Source organism: Daucus carota, chromosome 1 (genome assembly GCF_001625215.2).
Source record: "Daucus carota subsp. sativus chromosome 1, DH1 v3.0, whole genome shotgun sequence".
Taxonomy (NCBI): domain Eukaryota; kingdom Viridiplantae; phylum Streptophyta; class Magnoliopsida; order Apiales; family Apiaceae; genus Daucus; species Daucus carota.
Window position 1 is genome coordinate 19,573,001 of NC_030381.2, and position 17,755 is coordinate 19,590,755.

The 17,755-nt window shown below is 34.0% G+C and overlaps 2 protein-coding genes across 3 annotated transcripts; one reads left to right on the top strand and one right to left on the bottom strand.

The window, feature by feature from the left end:
• The first annotated feature begins 1,421 nt into the window (after positions 1-1,421).
• On the top strand, positions 1,422-4,055 carry LOC135147613 (transportin-1-like). The gene has a single exon (XM_064080747.1). It carries the CDS (start codon positions 1,422-1,424, stop codon positions 4,053-4,055), a length of 2,634 nt encoding a protein of 877 aa, XP_063936817.1.
• Positions 4,056-9,734: 5,679 nt separating this feature from the next.
• Positions 9,735-15,152, bottom strand: LOC108204501 (NAC domain-containing protein 82). Of its 2 annotated transcripts, XM_017373971.2 has the most exons (7): positions 15,013-15,152; positions 14,003-14,471; positions 13,189-13,460; positions 12,018-12,536; positions 11,047-11,670; positions 10,825-10,942; positions 9,735-10,463 (listed from the first exon to the last, which is right to left on the bottom strand). In XM_017373971.2, exons 2-7 carry the CDS (start codon positions 14,157-14,159, stop codon positions 9,841-9,843), a joined length of 2,313 nt encoding a protein of 770 aa, XP_017229460.1. In that variant the 5' UTR covers positions 14,160-14,471; positions 15,013-15,152; the 3' UTR covers positions 9,735-9,840. The 2 variants fall into 2 exon arrangements, with proteins under 2 accessions (XP_017229460.1, XP_017229462.1); XM_017373973.2 differs by lacking the exon at positions 9,735-10,463 and having other exon boundaries at positions 10,599-10,942.
• Between the last annotated feature and the right edge of the window lie 2,603 nt (positions 15,153-17,755).

Here is a 17,755-nt window from a genome sequence, read left to right on the forward strand (position 1 = left end):
TGCAAACCCTAGGTTGCCCTAGACATCTGACATCATCACATGCATGCATAATATATATAATATAATATATTATGTTGTTATTATATTAATAAATAAAAATATATATAAATATACACACACATATATATATTTTATTTATATGAACATATAATAATATATGTACATATATTTAAATATATTCTCATATATTTAAATATATATAATATATAATTATATGTAAATACAAATGTAATATATATATAAATATATATAGAGATATATATAGTTATTTATAAATATAAATATAAACATAAATATATATAAAGAAAAGTATATATAAATATATACATATATATAATATTTATATAAACATATAGTAACATATATATACACATATATTTAAATATATTCTCATATATTTAAATATATATAATATACATATAACTATGTGTAAATATAAATATAAATATATATATAAAGATATATATAACTCTCTCTAAATATACATATATTTATGCACATAATATAATATATATATACACTTAATTATATAATTGCTTATGTAAAATATAAATACATATATTATATACATATATATTTATTTAAATATACATACATATAAATATACATATACATATGTTTAAAAACATATATACATATATATTATATATATTATATTTAATTAAATATACATATATACATATATATAAATATATTTGTACATATACAAATATATAAGTGCACACATATAAAAGATAGGTCACTTTGGCATAGCTTGCAGAGGCTAGGCATTTGGCTTTGCTTGGCTTGACTTGGAACAAATGACTTGATATGACTGGATCAATTCTTCGATCGATAAATACTTTGCAAAGCTCCGTACGTGCTGACGCTTAGTGCACTGGTCTGGTTCACAAGCGACTAACACTGAAGTTAAACATTGTACCTTCTTTGTCAACAAACATTGATCAGTCGGTTCCGGGTTAGTTTATGCTTCAGTTTGTTGATTATAAATAACCAACCAAGATATATAGAAATATCTTGCTTCAGGGGTTGCACTGAAATCTTTCGAGTACTTGGACAACATCTTCATTGCTTCCACAATCTTGAATACTTCAATCTTTATTCTTCACTGAGGCATGAACATATTAATGAACTTCTTCCAGTGAACTTATTCCTTCAAGACTGTAGATGGCTTCTTCAACCTTTGTCTTCGTATCTTCCGATTCCGGTGCAGGCGTAGTGTTATTTACTTGTCCTGTTCTATTGTTGAGTTATCATCCCTATGTAACAGATAGGGTTGTCTTTACATTTAGACTTACAATTTTCCTCAAGTAATTGATGGTTCTTATAGTTCAAGTCCTTATACTGGTTTAAAAGAGTTAACAAGCTCCCAGGTTGGTTACGAATGGCATCAGAGCGAGCGTTCCTCCGATTTGACAGTGATGAATTTGGTGTCTCCTGCATCATGCTATCCAAGTGCATATTATGTTCCCCAAGATGAGGTCAGTAACCCTAGATTGTACTATTCACACGAGTATGAACCACCACCTACAGTTACACCAAAATCATATGCTTCTAACCTATGTGGATATCAGATGTTTGATACAAGTTCAGAAAGAGAGTATGTTTTTGCTAATGACAATTTTGACACCACTCGCACGGTTGCTTCACTCTATACTCTCACATGTCATACCCTTTCTACTGGCCAACCTTATTACGCTCTTGAGTCAGCAAGTCCATTGACAACTCCTTGTTCTAATGTTGCATCTAGCATTGAATTGATTTCAGTTCTCAATAATCATGAGTTTGGTGAAGAACTTACGAATATAAATGAAGTCGCGAATGGTGTTTCCGTACTTGTCAAAACTGGTGGTTATAAGGAATGTGGAGATGGACGTAGCACAGTTATGGGTGGAAATGACGAAGATAAGAGATTAAGAGGAAATCTTTTAGAAAATAACATCAACTTAGGAGATGTGATTAAAGATGATAATAATAAAGAGAACAAAGTGAAAAGTGCTGTTGAAGAAATTGAGAATGACATTGATGATGTTATTGGTGATGGAAGTTTAACAGATCCGACTAGAACTGTAATTCGTTTGGAGAAATTGACAAATACCTTTGATTATTTGTTTGTGATGGACAACTTTCAAATACATCAAAATTCAAGTTCTGTTACAGAGTATGTTGAGGATTTTATGCATATTAAAAACAGGGCTGAGTTCATTTTTAAGCGCAAATTTGATGATGATCTTCTCTCTTACTGCTTCGTTGAAGGCTTGAAAGAAGATTTTCGAGATGCCTTGGAATTATGGGCACCTCGGACTCTACAAGAGGCTATTATTTTGGCTAGATATCAGGAGTTTTTGCTTGAAGAAAGCTTAATGGTTGTTAATGTAGAGATGAAATGTGATAAGTCTCAGTTTTGGCAGCAACTTCAACGTTACTCTCAGTTTCCTGATTTCAATAATTATCTTGCTTTTATCTTCTCTCGCGCTCAGAGTACGTCTGTGGAGGTCCGACAAGCAGCTGGCTTGCTTTTAAAAAATAACCTCAAAAATGCCTATACAGCCATGCCTTTGGAAAACCAGGAGTTTATTAAATCAGAATTGCTTCCTTGTTTGGGAGCACGAGATAGGCAAATCCGCTCTACTACCGGGACCATTATAAGTGTACTTATTCAGCTCGGAGGTGCTGCTAGCTGGCCTGAGCTGCTCAATACTCTTGTCAACTGCTTGGATAGTAACGACTTGAATCTTATGGAAGGTGCTATGGATGATTTATCCAAGATTTGTGAGGACATTCCGCAAGTGATGGATTCTGAAACACCTGGATTATCTGAAAGACCTATCAATATTTTTCTTCCCAGACTATTCCAGTTATTCCAATTCCCACATGCGTTATTAAGAAAACTGTCGGTGGCCTCGGATAATCAGTACATTATGTTGATACCAAGCGTACTGTATATATTTATGGATAAATTTTTGCAAGTTTTGTTTATTCTTGCTAATGATCCAAATGCAGAGGTCCGGATATTGGTTTGTGCAGCTTTTGTTCAGTTGATAGAAGTCTGTCCTGCATTTTTGGAGCCGCACTTGAGGAATGTGATTGAATACATGCTGCAAGTCAATAATGACCCTGATGATGCAGTGTCTCTGGAAGTTCTTCCAACACTAATGCATGTCGAGGCTAAGTTGTCCACCTCTGATGATGAGACCTGGAAGGAAAGGGAAGCAGCAGTTTTAGCTCTAGACGCCATAGCTGAGAGTTGGCTTAATGATCCTTATCCTCATCTCTCTCAGATTGTTGCTTTCCTCACCCCTCTCTTAGATGACAAGTTTTCCCTGATCAGAAGCATATCCTGTTGGACCCTTTCACGTTTCAGCAAATTCAGTGTTGAGGGTATTAATCATCCAGAAGGTCATAAACCATTTGACAAGGTCCTTGTGGGTATTCTGCGAAGAATATTAGATACTAACAAGCGGGTGCAGGAAGCAGCTTGTTCAGCCTTTTCAACTCTGGAAGAGGAGGCTGTGGAAGAGCTGCCACCACGATTAGATATAATATTGCAACACTTTATGTGCGCATTTGGGAAATATCAGAGGAGGAACCTTAGGATCGTGTATGATGTTATTGAAACTTTGGCAGATGCTGTTGGAGGGGACTTAAATCAGCCTATGCATCTTGATGTGCTCATGCCACCGTTGATTGCTAAGTGGCAGCAACTATCATATTCAGACAAAGACCTATTACCACTTTTGGAGTGCTTTACATCTATAGCACAGGCACTGGGTACAAGATTCTCACTATTTGTTCAGCCTGTATCTCAGAGGTGCATTAACATCAGTCGTACTTCACGTCATATACCTTGGGCAGGGACTGAGGTTTTTGCTAGTGGCACTATTGAATGTGAAGAAACAATATTTACTTGGGTTCAACAACACAACTATCTGGTTTCATCCATTGCCAGGAGGATGGCTTCTGCTTGGTATTGGAGTATCGTGAGATTAGTATTTGATCCTGGAGATTTCATTTACTCTCATCCTGGAGATTTCAGTTGCTGTGAACATCCTTGAGGACAAGGATGTTTTTAAGGGGAATGGATTGTAACGAGCAAGAGAGACTGGACTTATATAAGAGTTGGCTTAGCTAGCCCACTACCAACCAGCCCAATTACAGCTGGGTCCGTTTGGGCCCAATTGAGTTTTTATGCTATATTAACAGTATTCTACAAGAGGAAGAGATCACCGAAGAATTAGTGTCTTTCTCGTCTCTTTCAATTCCTGTATTTTCGATTCAGTACTTCTTAATTTGTTATGTTTTGTATTTCCTTGTTCAGCTTATTTTGAGCACTTCTTCCTTGTTTCATCAGATATTAAACTTATACAAAGCATGAGTTTCCATGATTTTCCTCAAGTAATTGATGGTTCTTATAGTTCAAGTCCTTATACTGGTTTAAAAGAGTTAACAAGCTCCCAGGTTGGTTACAAATTGGTTGTTGTAGGTTGATTATAATTAGTACGCCAACTAGTTGTATAATCGGATGACTTGGGTACTTGAATTATGGGAATATATAACTGAGTATTCAAGCTTCCAGGTTTGAGATTTTGTGTAAATGTTTTCAGAATGGTGTTTTAAGAGTTTAAGTATTGGGCTACACATAATCTGTTGAATTCTAGGTTGCTGTTGATATGTTTTGCAGTAAAATCCTGGGCTCGTAGAGTCAAATTATATGCTTAATCTTTCTGTGGTTATGTGCTCCTCAGAGTCTAGTTTATGTGCGCGAAAGAATCGAATCAATTCGATTAACGATCTAGGAGATATGACCGTTTTAGTATGGTATGCGCTGAAAATTCTAGGCAGGTTTGTCCTGTTCCAGACCCTATTTTACTACTTTAAAGTTGGAGTTTCTTTCTGAAAATTTTACTGTAGGTTGGAATAAAGCTTAGGAATGTCTCATAAAAATATCGTATTAAAATGATAAATTTTCAATTTACTAAAAATCATAGAGTGATTGCTGTTTGAACTATTTGCTCTATTTTTCTTTCTTTGTTTTGAGTAATTGCATGTAATTGATTATTACATTGATTGACTTGGTTAACCTTGTATATCTAATTAAATGTGGGGTGACCGGTAACTTGCAATTGGGTCATCCAACTCAAAAAGCTGTCAGTCACATCATTATACTCTTAAAAATTTTCATTCAGGTCACTGGCCGTTACACTCCGTTAAATATTTGACGGAAAGCTGACTAAGCGTCGTGACTTGGTTTAAATAAATCCACCGTGGCATGTACAATCAGCTGAAATGACATTTTGGTCACTCAACTGACTTCAAACTTGCAATCAAGTCATCAAACTCAATAAAATTTCATTTCGGTCACTTATTATAATATCTGTTAAAAATTGAAAAAAGAAAGAATTAAAAACTATCATGTAGCTCCATTTTTTCTCTCTTGAAAATTCGAAACTTATTAACAAATGAAACAAATACACACACATAAAATCAATAGCTTCACTTACAAAAACTTAATCTTTATTTATCTCTTATCGTTGTATATATCTTGAGGCCATTTTGGAAAAACTCATTAAATTTTTGATGGACTTTTCCACAATGACCAAAAGATATTATAAAATGACAATAGATTTATAAATACGAAGTTTTTCCAAAATGACCATAAGATATATAAAACGATAAAAGATAAAACAAAGATTAAGTTTTTGTGGGTGAAACTGTTGATTTTATGTGTGTGTATTTGTTTCATTTGTTAACAAGTTTCGAAATTTTGAAGAAAGAAAAAAAAAAGATGCTGCATGATAGCTTTTAATTCTTTCTTTTTTCAATTTTTAACGGGTATTATGATAAGTGACCAAAATGAAAGTTTTTTGAGTTTGATGACCCGATTGCAAGTTTGAAGTCAGTTGAGTGACCAAAATGCCACTTCAGCTGACTGTACATGCCACGGTGGATTTATTTAAATCCAGTCACGACTCTTAGTCAGCTTTCCGTTAAATATTTAACGGAGTGTAACGGCCAGTGATCTGAATGAAAATTTTTAAGAGTATGATGATGTGACTGACAGCTTTTTGAGTTGGATTATCCAATTGCAAGTTTCCGGTCAGTTGAGTGACCAAAACGCCATTTAACCCATTAAATGTGTTTTGCGTATAACGAATTAGCAATCCTGCTAAAAGATTTTATTATATGTTTACTGCAAGTCAAGGCAGATTTTCTTATGTGTTTACTGCAAGTCAAGACATCTTTTTATAACAATAATTCATGTGTTAGCAATAGTATTGGTTGGTGTTGGTATTGCAAACAGGTGGATAGTCCGATAAATAGAGGGAATGCTATCGAATTTATGTTAGAAATTAAAGGTGTTTATTTATTAATAAATATTTGATAGTTAATAGCATTATATTCTATGTGGACTGAAATATGTATCAATTGTGTATTGACTATGTGGTTATGTGCCGACTGATCCAATGTGTATATATTGTTATGTGGATATCTGTATATATTAATATTTACTATATACGGGTATGCGAAGGATAGATGTTCGCGGTTCCTATAATATTTGGAATTAGCTGGTTCTTCTACGACTGAGATATTATCCTACTATCGTGTCTAATCGATCAAGACGTGTAGATCGAGAATGTTCAGAATTAATCTGATGGTGTTGCAAGTTGGAGCAAGAATAATCTGAGAAGACAAACGTAGAAAAAGTATTGTCAGAAGCTACCTTGGAACATATGGTTGTGCGATATAGTGCTAATAGAATCGTGGTGAGACATCGGAGTTAAGGCAAGTATTTCTATCCTTCTTTTGTGGTTAAGAGTAAGCAATTCTTATCTTCCTCTTGACCCCGAACTCTCCTTTATAAATGATTCATTTTTATCTTAACATCATTCTTGTGAAGCATATCTGGTAAGTTGAATACCTTTAGTTGAATTGATAATACCTTTGACATGCTACTGAAACTTCGATTTTCATAAAAGATTTACAAACTATTGAAAGTAGTGACTATTTCGATTTGCTACCAAATGAATTTGTTTAACAAGACAAGACACTTGCTTTCTTGAATTTCCTAAATCATATTGTTAAAGTTGTAGCTTTTAAATTTAATATATTGGGTAGTTTTGCGTAAGAGGCTCAGACATCGGCCCAGCGTGAAAGGTGGCTCCTTCAGCCCGGATTACCGGAATTCGTAATATTTGTCGACCTTGCTGAATAAGCTTGGTTTATGGACTATATAGTATGACTGATCATCTGTTATAGCCAGGTGTCTTATTTAAACCCAATTAAATATTGATTAGTTTCAAAGGAGATTATCTTATGTTCAAAAGATAATGGAAGTTATTTTTATCTCTACAGCTTTAAATTCATATATTGATGTAGAAATGCTTTATCATTGTATACCATTTTACTCTTTTATACTGAACTGTTGATTTACAACATCATGTTTAAACCAGAGTTTACTTTTACTTCAAACATTCTGATTCACTTAAATATGTATATCTTGTGGCTTTCGCCTTATTCTTGCTGAGCATTATTGCTCATTCTTGTTGTTCCTTTAAACCCTTTTCAGCTAGGGATAATGATGATTCACTTTAGACTAGGCCAGGATTGCAAGTGGTTTAGTTTAGGCAGATGGTCAGGTAGAGTATCCAGGACGATATTATTACGACTAGATGCAGTTGGAGTTCTGCAATTCAATTCAGTTGGAAATTAGATTTATTTATTTTGTTATCAACTACTCTTCTTATCGAGGTTTTCTTATCGAGGTTTAGCTGATAATGTAGTTTAATTTGTAATTAGGATTTTATAGTTTTAGTTTCTGATTTCAATGCTCTAACCTGTATGCAATCCTGTTTTCAGGGGGTGAAATTGATTTTGCATTTAAATCATTTTTTTAAAAAATAAAAAATAAAATATCTAGGTTTTGAAAAACTTGTTTTTACTTTGTTTCAAAGATACAGGTTTTAAATTGTTTTTCTTCTAGTGGCTCAAAAATACAAGTTTTAAATTATTTTTATTTGCACGTGGCACCAAATCCGGACCCCCGGATTGATGTCACATTCCTACTGTTATAGCTATGCAATGGTTGCTCGTGATCATGAGGAGCAATTAATAGAGGCTGTTTCCAAGTGCAAACAAGGGACTATCGATCCAGAGCTTGCAGGCAATCGGAATCAGGGAAGCACTCAGCTGGGTGAAGAATATGGATTGGCAAAATGTGGTCCTGGAAACGGATTGTCTTGTGGTAACACAGGCGATTCGTAGCTCGTCAATCAATCTATCTTATCTAGGTAGGGTGATCGATGAGTGCAAACATTTACTCTTGGAATTAGAGAACTGTAAGGTGCTTCTAATTTCTAAACTTTGTGAAACGATCCGCAAACAAGTTGGCTCACTTCATAGCGAGACACACTAGTTCAATAGCTGACCGTATTTGGAGGAGGGAAATACCCACCCGGAATTTATTCATGTAATGTTTGAAGACTTGAATCATTAATGAAATCTCTTCTTTTTTCGGCAAAAGAAAAAAAAGCGTAGGTTGTATTGAATTCTCATCCAATTTAAAAAAAGCAAAAAAGGGATCGAATTTACATTCTATGATGTAAAAACCATCTGTTTTATTTTGTGTGCACAGTTGCTTGAAAGGAATAGTATATATCATTACAAATATTCAGAACCGTTCAGCTATTTTAAGAATAATAATTTCAAATATGACAAAAGAAAAGAGAATAATAATTTTGATCTTAAAATAAAAAGTAAAAGAAAATGAAGTGATACCAAAAGATTGAGTTACTTGTTTTTTATTTATTTTTCTTTTTGGCTGAGATATTTGGTTACTCGTTTAAAACGAAGATATTGGCGTCTGTAGACTGCTATATATCCCAGAATCTTTAACTTCAATTTTTTTCTTTAAAATCATTTTCCTCTCTATGAGAGTCATCACTCATCACTTCCTCATTGCTCCACCACCATATAACCACGACAAAAAAATTAACAGGACAACTCCAAGCTAGAATTTTCGCATAGTTCAGTTGCTAAACAATCTCGCAGCAAAAAGTTGTATGCGGCAGTGGCACACAAGGACAATGCAATGGTGCCGAATGAGAAAGAGATCAAAGAACTTTTCGTGATTTGATGATATGAACAAATAATCAATATTCGTCTATTAGAATTCTAATGCGAGATTTAACAAGCACAACACGATTTCATTACATGTACAGGATACAGGGTTAAACCTTGATACATCAATACCCTTGGTTCTGAGAATATAATTCATTTAACAGGATATACACCGTCTCTGTTATGTTGACTGAAAAGAAATCACTCGTTTAACTAGAACATTCATTTATCGAAGTTCTAGTCCTCTACTAGTCCTAGTGTTCTACTGTCAGAACAAGCTGAAAAGATTTCCTTTTAGCAGCACCATAACAATAACGTAACAGGACATACACTACAATTAGGAATTTAGGATAGCAGCATTTGAAGATGACACAGAAGGTGAAATACAACATACAGATTGACAACAGAAAAAGCTTAAAATAACAAGCAACCATACACTACAATTAGGATAGCAGTATTTCAAGATGTGTCACTCAAAAGACTAACAGACAACACCGCCCGTAGACAACCCTGCAGCAATATTTTTCTAGAAAAGCTTGCAATGAAGGATTAAGATAAGAATAAGCAAATGATGAGGTTCACCTAAGAGACCTTCAGCTGGACAGTGGCTCAGTATTTTACGTTTCTTCTCTTTGCGATCAACTTATCTTACACTTTAACTATTGACAGATCATAAAAGTGGATAAAGCCGATATCAGAAGCGACTAAATTGAACAGATCAGTTTATGGAGGTAGGACGCATATCCTAACAAATTTAGTAAGAAAGGACTTAAACTCAATTAAAAGATTAAACACACAAACAAGTGTAGAAAGGTGACATATCTGAGCCAATAAAAAAACAGGCTTAAACTCGACAAGAAGATAAAACCATACAGACAAGCATACTATAGTTAAACAGGATAGCATTGCAAAAATCATCCACAATTTAGCTAAAACCATTTCAAAATAGGACAACACATTTATAACAACAATAGGTCTTCTACTCTTGGTATCTAGAATGGGGTATTTGCCCAAAGAGATTAATATAATAACAGACTCCTCCATATTATGTAACAAAGCGTCTTTAGTGCACTCACCGAACATCGGTGTCACCTCGGCCTTGAAATGGATGGAGGAGCCATTGGCATCTAGAATGGGCTGATTGCCCCAAGAGATTAATATACAAGCAGACTCCTCCATATTATGTAACAAAGCGTCTTTAGTGCACTCGTCAACCATCAGTGTCACCTCGGCCTTTAAATGGATGGAGGAGCCAGAGTGGGGGAAAATATCAATCAATTGCTCAACTGTAATCATATGAGCATATAAGGACTCCAAGGAATATTGGAGAACTCGGAGCAGCTTTCCTGGGATAAACATATAAAGATAACAATGAGGGGAATTCTGGTGAAGTTCTATAACATATTACAGGCAAACCTGCAGGAAGTACTTGCAGCACCTACTGACCAAGAACAAGGGTTTAACGCAACCATAGAACAGACTCAATAAAGTATCCAAGAGAATTAAAACATAAACAGTAACACAGATGACAGCACAATGGTCACGGGATTTGACCGCCAGCATAAAATAATAAATGATAAGTAGGAACCTTATCAACAAAGTACATCCCGTGCCATGCTACCCACAATACCCCAGCATCCCATGTTCTTCTACTCAATTAATTTGGATGGAGATGACCAATAAGTCATCATAAATATTAATAACTACCTCTTCTCTGGATTTGTTTCTCAGTACAGTTATCCTCTGGTTCCATAGTTGAAGATGGACCTTCATTTCCCATGACAGCATCAAATCCACGAGCTTCAAAATTACCAATGCAATTATCCTACACAAGACAGATGCAGTAAGTACAAGGAGAAATGTCTTGCAAATAAACCACAAGTATCTAAAAGCAAAACACAAAAGACTGAATTATTTGTGGGTGCTCACCTTCCACAAATTTTCAGAATTGTTTCCCAACTGTGATCCTAGCAGGGGGGCATTCTCATTCCATCCAGAAACCTTCTCCACCGAACATATATTAGCACCTTCAGAATAATATTTATCCAATCCAATACTCATGTCATGGGTGGGAGCTGTGTACCCCCTGTTGGTCCACATCCAGTCCAGATCAACAGCTTCAGGAGGACATCTTATTGGGGTGCGGAGATCATTAAGCTCCAAAAAGGGTGCTTCTTCACCCATTAGCACTGGGTTCAGATTATAGTCAGCATCATGATATGATGAGATGTTTAATCCATTAGCACCTTCAGAATAACATTTATCCAACCCAATACTCATGTCATGGGTGGGAGCTGTGTATCCCCTGTCGGTCCACATCCGGTCCACATCAACATCTTCAGGAGGACATCTTATTGGGGTGCGGAGATCATTAAGCTCCAAAAAGGGTGCTTCTTCACCCATTAGCACTGGGTTCAGATCATAGTCGGCATCATGATATGATGAGATGTTTAATCCAGTGTCCCCCAACTCTATCCAGTCATCCAGGTCCCCAATGATATCATAGATGTCATTTTCGTGCAGTTGGGGTAATTGTCCACTTAAGTCGGACTTCTGCAAGTAGAGGCAGGCAAATCATAAGATTTTTCATTTACCCTTGAAATGAAATCATAACAAAATAAGAAAAGTTCTAGAAACACAGATTGAACACTCATGTGAAGAAGATTTATAAAAGAAAAGTCTTCAACATTTCCCCACTAGGGGTTTGCATTGTTTTAAGGAACTACAATATAAAAATCCCCTCAAATATAGTTCTGTTTTTCCTTGCGCCAATAAGGATAAAAATCAAATTCAAAATACAGTGACAGGGTAATATGACCCAAACACAAACCAAAATGGAACCTCAGTATGAATCAACATTTGAACAAAATAATAGTAGAACAGTGAGGCAGATTACACACCTCTTTTCTTTCAACAGGAAGCATATTGATATCTTCTGTGAACATGTCTAATGATGCGAGAACATCACTGTCAGGATTCAACAAAATAGGCATGCCCGTGTCTAAAGGTCCAGGAGCAGAGGGACCAGATGTAGACCACATGTTTGAGTTCCCAGGGATCATGTGCGTTGCAGCCGAACTTCCTATAATACCAGGTGGCACATAATTAGGTAACATGTGCGACTCAACTGCTGATGATACTACACATACTTCTTTCATGATAGGCTGCATATCAATGTTCTGAGGCCCTTCTGATAAAGGATCCGGTTCAGGTACATAGCTGACCAAAGAGTTCACAGGAACAGGCAAGTTAATTGCATCGGAATTGAGAATGCTACTCTGTGGCACATTGTTAACAAAGGTTTGGCTTTCTTCTTCTATATCATTCCATTCATCCTCGTTGAATGGTGCTCCATACTGCGCGCCATTTTGTGGGCCTAGGCCTTTTTTCTGGAAAATTCTACAAAGCACATAAGCATCCTACACCCATGAATGAGGAGGTCATTTTCAGCAAGGCAGTTACAAAAGCAAGCAATATATGACTAACAATTCAATAAAAAAAAAAAAAAAAAAAAAAAACTCTAAATGGGTACTACTGTACTGTACTCCTTGAGGGAGGGAGGGAGGGAGGGGGAGTAGAGTTACATACATAACTACAAAACATATTCCAACATAAATGAATTTTTATACTCTGACAAAAATAACCAAAAAATATGGGGTTACAAGAAATTTTCATACATGGTTAAACAAGCATATTTATTTAACCTCAACTATATGTTAAACATTAGGAACCATGGCAGTGGAAACATAATTTGACATTGATATACAGTGCAATCTGCCAAATAAACAATCCCCAATATCCCAAACAACTATGAGTAAATGGAGCCCAAAGTACAAAATTAGCTAACATAACTGTAGCCAAAAACTATTGCACTTTTCACAAGCTCTAGCCTGTCCTCTTCTTTCTCCCAACCTCAAGCAATCCCATACCAAACATCATAAAACATCAGCAGGTGCAGACAAATATGTCGTGGAAAAAAATTAGAAACCAAACAATTAGAAGGACATAACAAGAATTAACAAAAATGGCGGATGTTATCTCATTATAGATAATAATGAAATGATTACATACCTGAACTACATCAACCAACTCTTCATCCTTTAGTCGGTATTCATGCATAACCCAGTCAGTTCGTTCCCCTTTTGGTGCATGACCCTTATGAAAAATAAGTGTCTTAATCATTCCAATTGTCCTCTGTTTGTAGGTTACACATCTATCTTTACCAGTGGCTTTCCAAAATCCAGTTTTAGTTGCACGATTCGCTCTTGCCCCTGTTGTATATTTCGGCTCTCTGGGGCAGAAGAAGTACCACTTAAGATCCCTACTTTTAAGGAGACATTTATCTGTAAGGCAAGGTAAAGCATTATTAGGAGACCATATGGAAAACGTAACTGGGGATTGGAAAATCATAAAACATCCTCCTTAAAAAGGATGCTATTATCATGCTATTGCGAACAATTAGAACTAAGTTACTGGTGTGTTGAGGAATACCATTATAGCCAATGCGTATATCTCATTTGCGGGCAAAACTTAAAAGTAGAATATAAATGAGAACTTTCATTAATATAGCATACACTGCACAAAGTTACATAGAATCACTGGTAGTCATATAACCTGACAATTGTGTGGTAACAAATAAAACCACAGCATATAAGAAGTCAAAATGAGGTATCAAAAAGATTTCCCATTAAAAAAATTCAGAATGCTTTGTTTATATAAATCTTAAAGTGGTAAATTCGGGCTCTCTTCAGTCAAATGTATGCTATGCTATCAGACTAAAGTCATACAAGGGAATTACATGAAGGAAAGAAGGTATCAAACAATGAAATGGGAAAATACAGTACAGGAACCATAAGTATAATACTACAATATAATAAACTAATACCTGGAAGATCCCACGGAGAGTACTGATAGATGTTTAGCTCAGTAACAGCATCAAAAGCAGATTTCTTTCCCATCACTTGCCTCTTGAGGTAGTACCGCATTAGCTCATCATCAGTAGGATGGAAGCGAAAACCAGGAGGAAGGAACATTCTGGCCATTAGGAATGTCTTCAAAGGTACACCCTCCAACAACAATTAACAATCCCAACACTCTAATAGAACCAGGTACACTTACTTGCAGTAACTAGACACTACTGTTTTCACTGTATATTCTTTTCACAATAAACGTAATGAAAATGCAAAGCAAACAAACAAAAAACGCAAGCTTCAAACCAGTGGGTACGTCAAGTCCAATGCCGGAATAAAATCCTCCACAGCCTGCTAGAGCTCATAAAACAGAATGAACGCCAAAGAAACAAAGGGGTGTGTGTCTCGATGGGATCAAAAGACATTTGTTGCGTAATACGAGCCCTGATTTTTCAACATTATTAGAAGCTGAATTCACATCCAAAATCATAAATACATCTCATATATAACAATTAATAACCCCATATATTTCAATTACAAACCCTAAACCCCAAATTAAAAACCCAAGAAATTCTAACTACAACACCCTAATCCTAAATCAAACCCAACAAATTTTCAATTAATAACTCTTAGCCCCAAAAAAACCCAAAATTTTCAATTATAAACCCAATCAAAACCCGAATAATTTCAATTAGAAACCCTCAAACCCAAATCAAAACCCCAAACTTTTCAATTATAAACCCTAAAGCCCAAATAAAAACCCAAGAATGTCAGACCAGACAAAAGGGTAATCAGATCATCACTTATAGAGTTACAAACATGAATATTCATCTTATTACAAACCCTAGATCTGATGTAACAACAGTGATGGTAACAAAACTAACACACTCATATAGACATAAGAAAGTAGTGATATTGTGTGTATGAATGAAGTAAATTAGAAATATATTTAATTAAGTGGTAAAAAATAAATAAAAATTCTTACCAAGAAGGAGCAGAACTGAAAGGGAAGAGAAGCAACTAGCACAGACAAGGGGATTAAGAATCAAATAAACTACGTTGTGAGTTCTAGCTGTGGTGCGATGATGTGTTATATATAGCGGCCGAGAATAGGGAGTACAGAAGGAACTAGAAGTTATTTTTATTGAATTTTTACTACTCAACTAGGGGCCGCCTTTCACATGAGTCACTAGACTTGAGAAACTTGCTGGCGAATTCTTCATATTAATGTAATTTCCAATTTAGTTATTAAAATTTTGTAAATATTTCGAGTGTTTTACTTTATGCTTATGTGAAAGTTACTCGTGATGCTGCTAGTTTCATAGATGACGTAGGTTGGATTGCCCGATATGTCAATGTATTATTTTTTAGATCAAAGAATTTGAATAATTTATGTGTTAAGTTATCTGAAAACAAAACGACTATTTGTTTAGCTCATTCTTTGTTTCAGATTGTAGTTGACAGTTCAGGAATTTGTCTTCCGATGAGTGCTTTCTGTTAATAAAATCATTTGTTTGTCAACAGAAAATACTACATAAAAAACTAGACAAAAATAACATATATTTAATTTTTCTGATATTTAAAATTAATTTAACATATATAATATTATTATGGTAAAGGGAAAATAGATTAGCTATTTCAATAAAATCTTGTATATTTAAAAGTAAATATTAAATATATAAATTATGTAAATTTACTTATTTTGGTGTTTATTCTTTAGTATATATATGTATATGTTTGAATTTATTTATCATCCTAATTTTACAATTTGAGCATGAATAATTAAAATATTGTAAATCCTCAAATATAAATTATAAATAGATGATATAAATATGTATTTATAATTAGCTTAAAAAAATTATCTAGTCTGGTAATGCCAGGACAGGAGAATTAGATAAAATACATAACATAAAATTAATAATTTTACGTTTAAAAATAAAATATAATCTATATAATACTATATATTAGAACAAAAATAATTTATCTATTTCAATAATATCTCTCTTCAAAAGTAAGATTAGAATATACAATATTATATAAAATATACATATTTTTGATATTTGTTTGTTTGTGTGTGTGTGTCTGTGTGTGTGTGTTTGTAAAGATATATATGGAGAGGTTCAAAAAAGACTTAAACTTAGTGGTCATTTGACGAATCTGGATGATATTTTCTGAACAAATCAATTTTCTGGACAGTTGATTTGAGTCATTTGATAAATTTGAATCAAATTATATGAACGAATAGCAATCTAAAAAAATGTTAAAAGCATATATAAATTTTTAAATATATTATTGATTCAATTTTGACCATTATTATAACAATACTAAAGTAAATATATAATAACATTTCAATGATTAAATGATTCAAAAGTTTTATAATCATCCACCAGTTACAATTTTTCAATATATGATATATAATAATATTAATAAACATAAAAACAATTTCAGTACCAAATTGATTATTCTAAACTTGTTAATAAATTTTATATAAATACAATGATATTAGGCACAGGACAAAGAAAAACTAAAATCGAAAATGGAAAAATTATTTACTAATGACGCATAGTCGCGAACAAAGGCTACACACAATATGGACCAATGGTCCATACAGGATTGATTATGTCGATAAATTTAGCTTTTATTCAAAAGTTAAAATATTCAAACAAATGCTTTGAACGAGTTTGTCCCAGTCGTTCAGTTTAAACTTACCCGTAGGGCTGTAAAATGATCCGGGTGATCCCGGGTACCCCTCTGCTCAAGTACCGGATCATATTATTTTTAGCTTGTCCAGATTTGGGTCCGGGATCGTTTTATTCGGATATAATCCGATCCCGGGTATTTGAGATTCGAATCTGAACCGGATATGATCCGGTATCGTATTTTCTATTTTTTAACCGGGTAGTTTATGATCCATCGAATATGAGCCGGATATGATCCACTAACACTAAATATCATTATTATTTCAATTGTTCAAATAATTATCATTTAGTCTAAGTAAACATAATATTATAAAGAATAATAATTTTAAATTAAAACTTATAGTTATATGTTGGTATATATCATTTATTAAATATATATGAAGATAATAAGCATGATCACATTAAATAAATCATATTTTATGAAGGTATAAACTTAAATAAGATATTAAAATTTTATAAAATGATGACTATTTACTTGCAAATATGATGGTGTTAAAATATAATATATATATATATATATATATATATATATATATATATATATATATATATATATATATATATATATATATATATATATATATATATATATATATATATATATATATATATGAGTTTGAATCGAATATGAACCGTGGATCATATTTGGTTATTCGGGTAGGATCATATTATGAAAAATTATATGAGACCGAATCTGAGCGGGTATAGGTGTGCTCGTATCCGGGATCATATATTATACAGGCTTAATTTTTCCGCCAGGTTTGGATCGTTTTCAAAACGGATATGAGACATGTATCATATTTTCGAGCCGGATATGAGCCGAGACACCGGATAGTCCGTATCAATTTACAGCCCTACTTACCCGCCAACTTGTTATCAAATGAAGCCTTAATGAGAGATTTGAAAGACCATATATCCAACCATCATATATTGTTTAAACCTGTGGTCACGGTTAATCTAATTTTATATGTATGTATACTGTATTCAATGAAAACAGAATATAACTCTCCAGGTATAAGTAGATTGTGT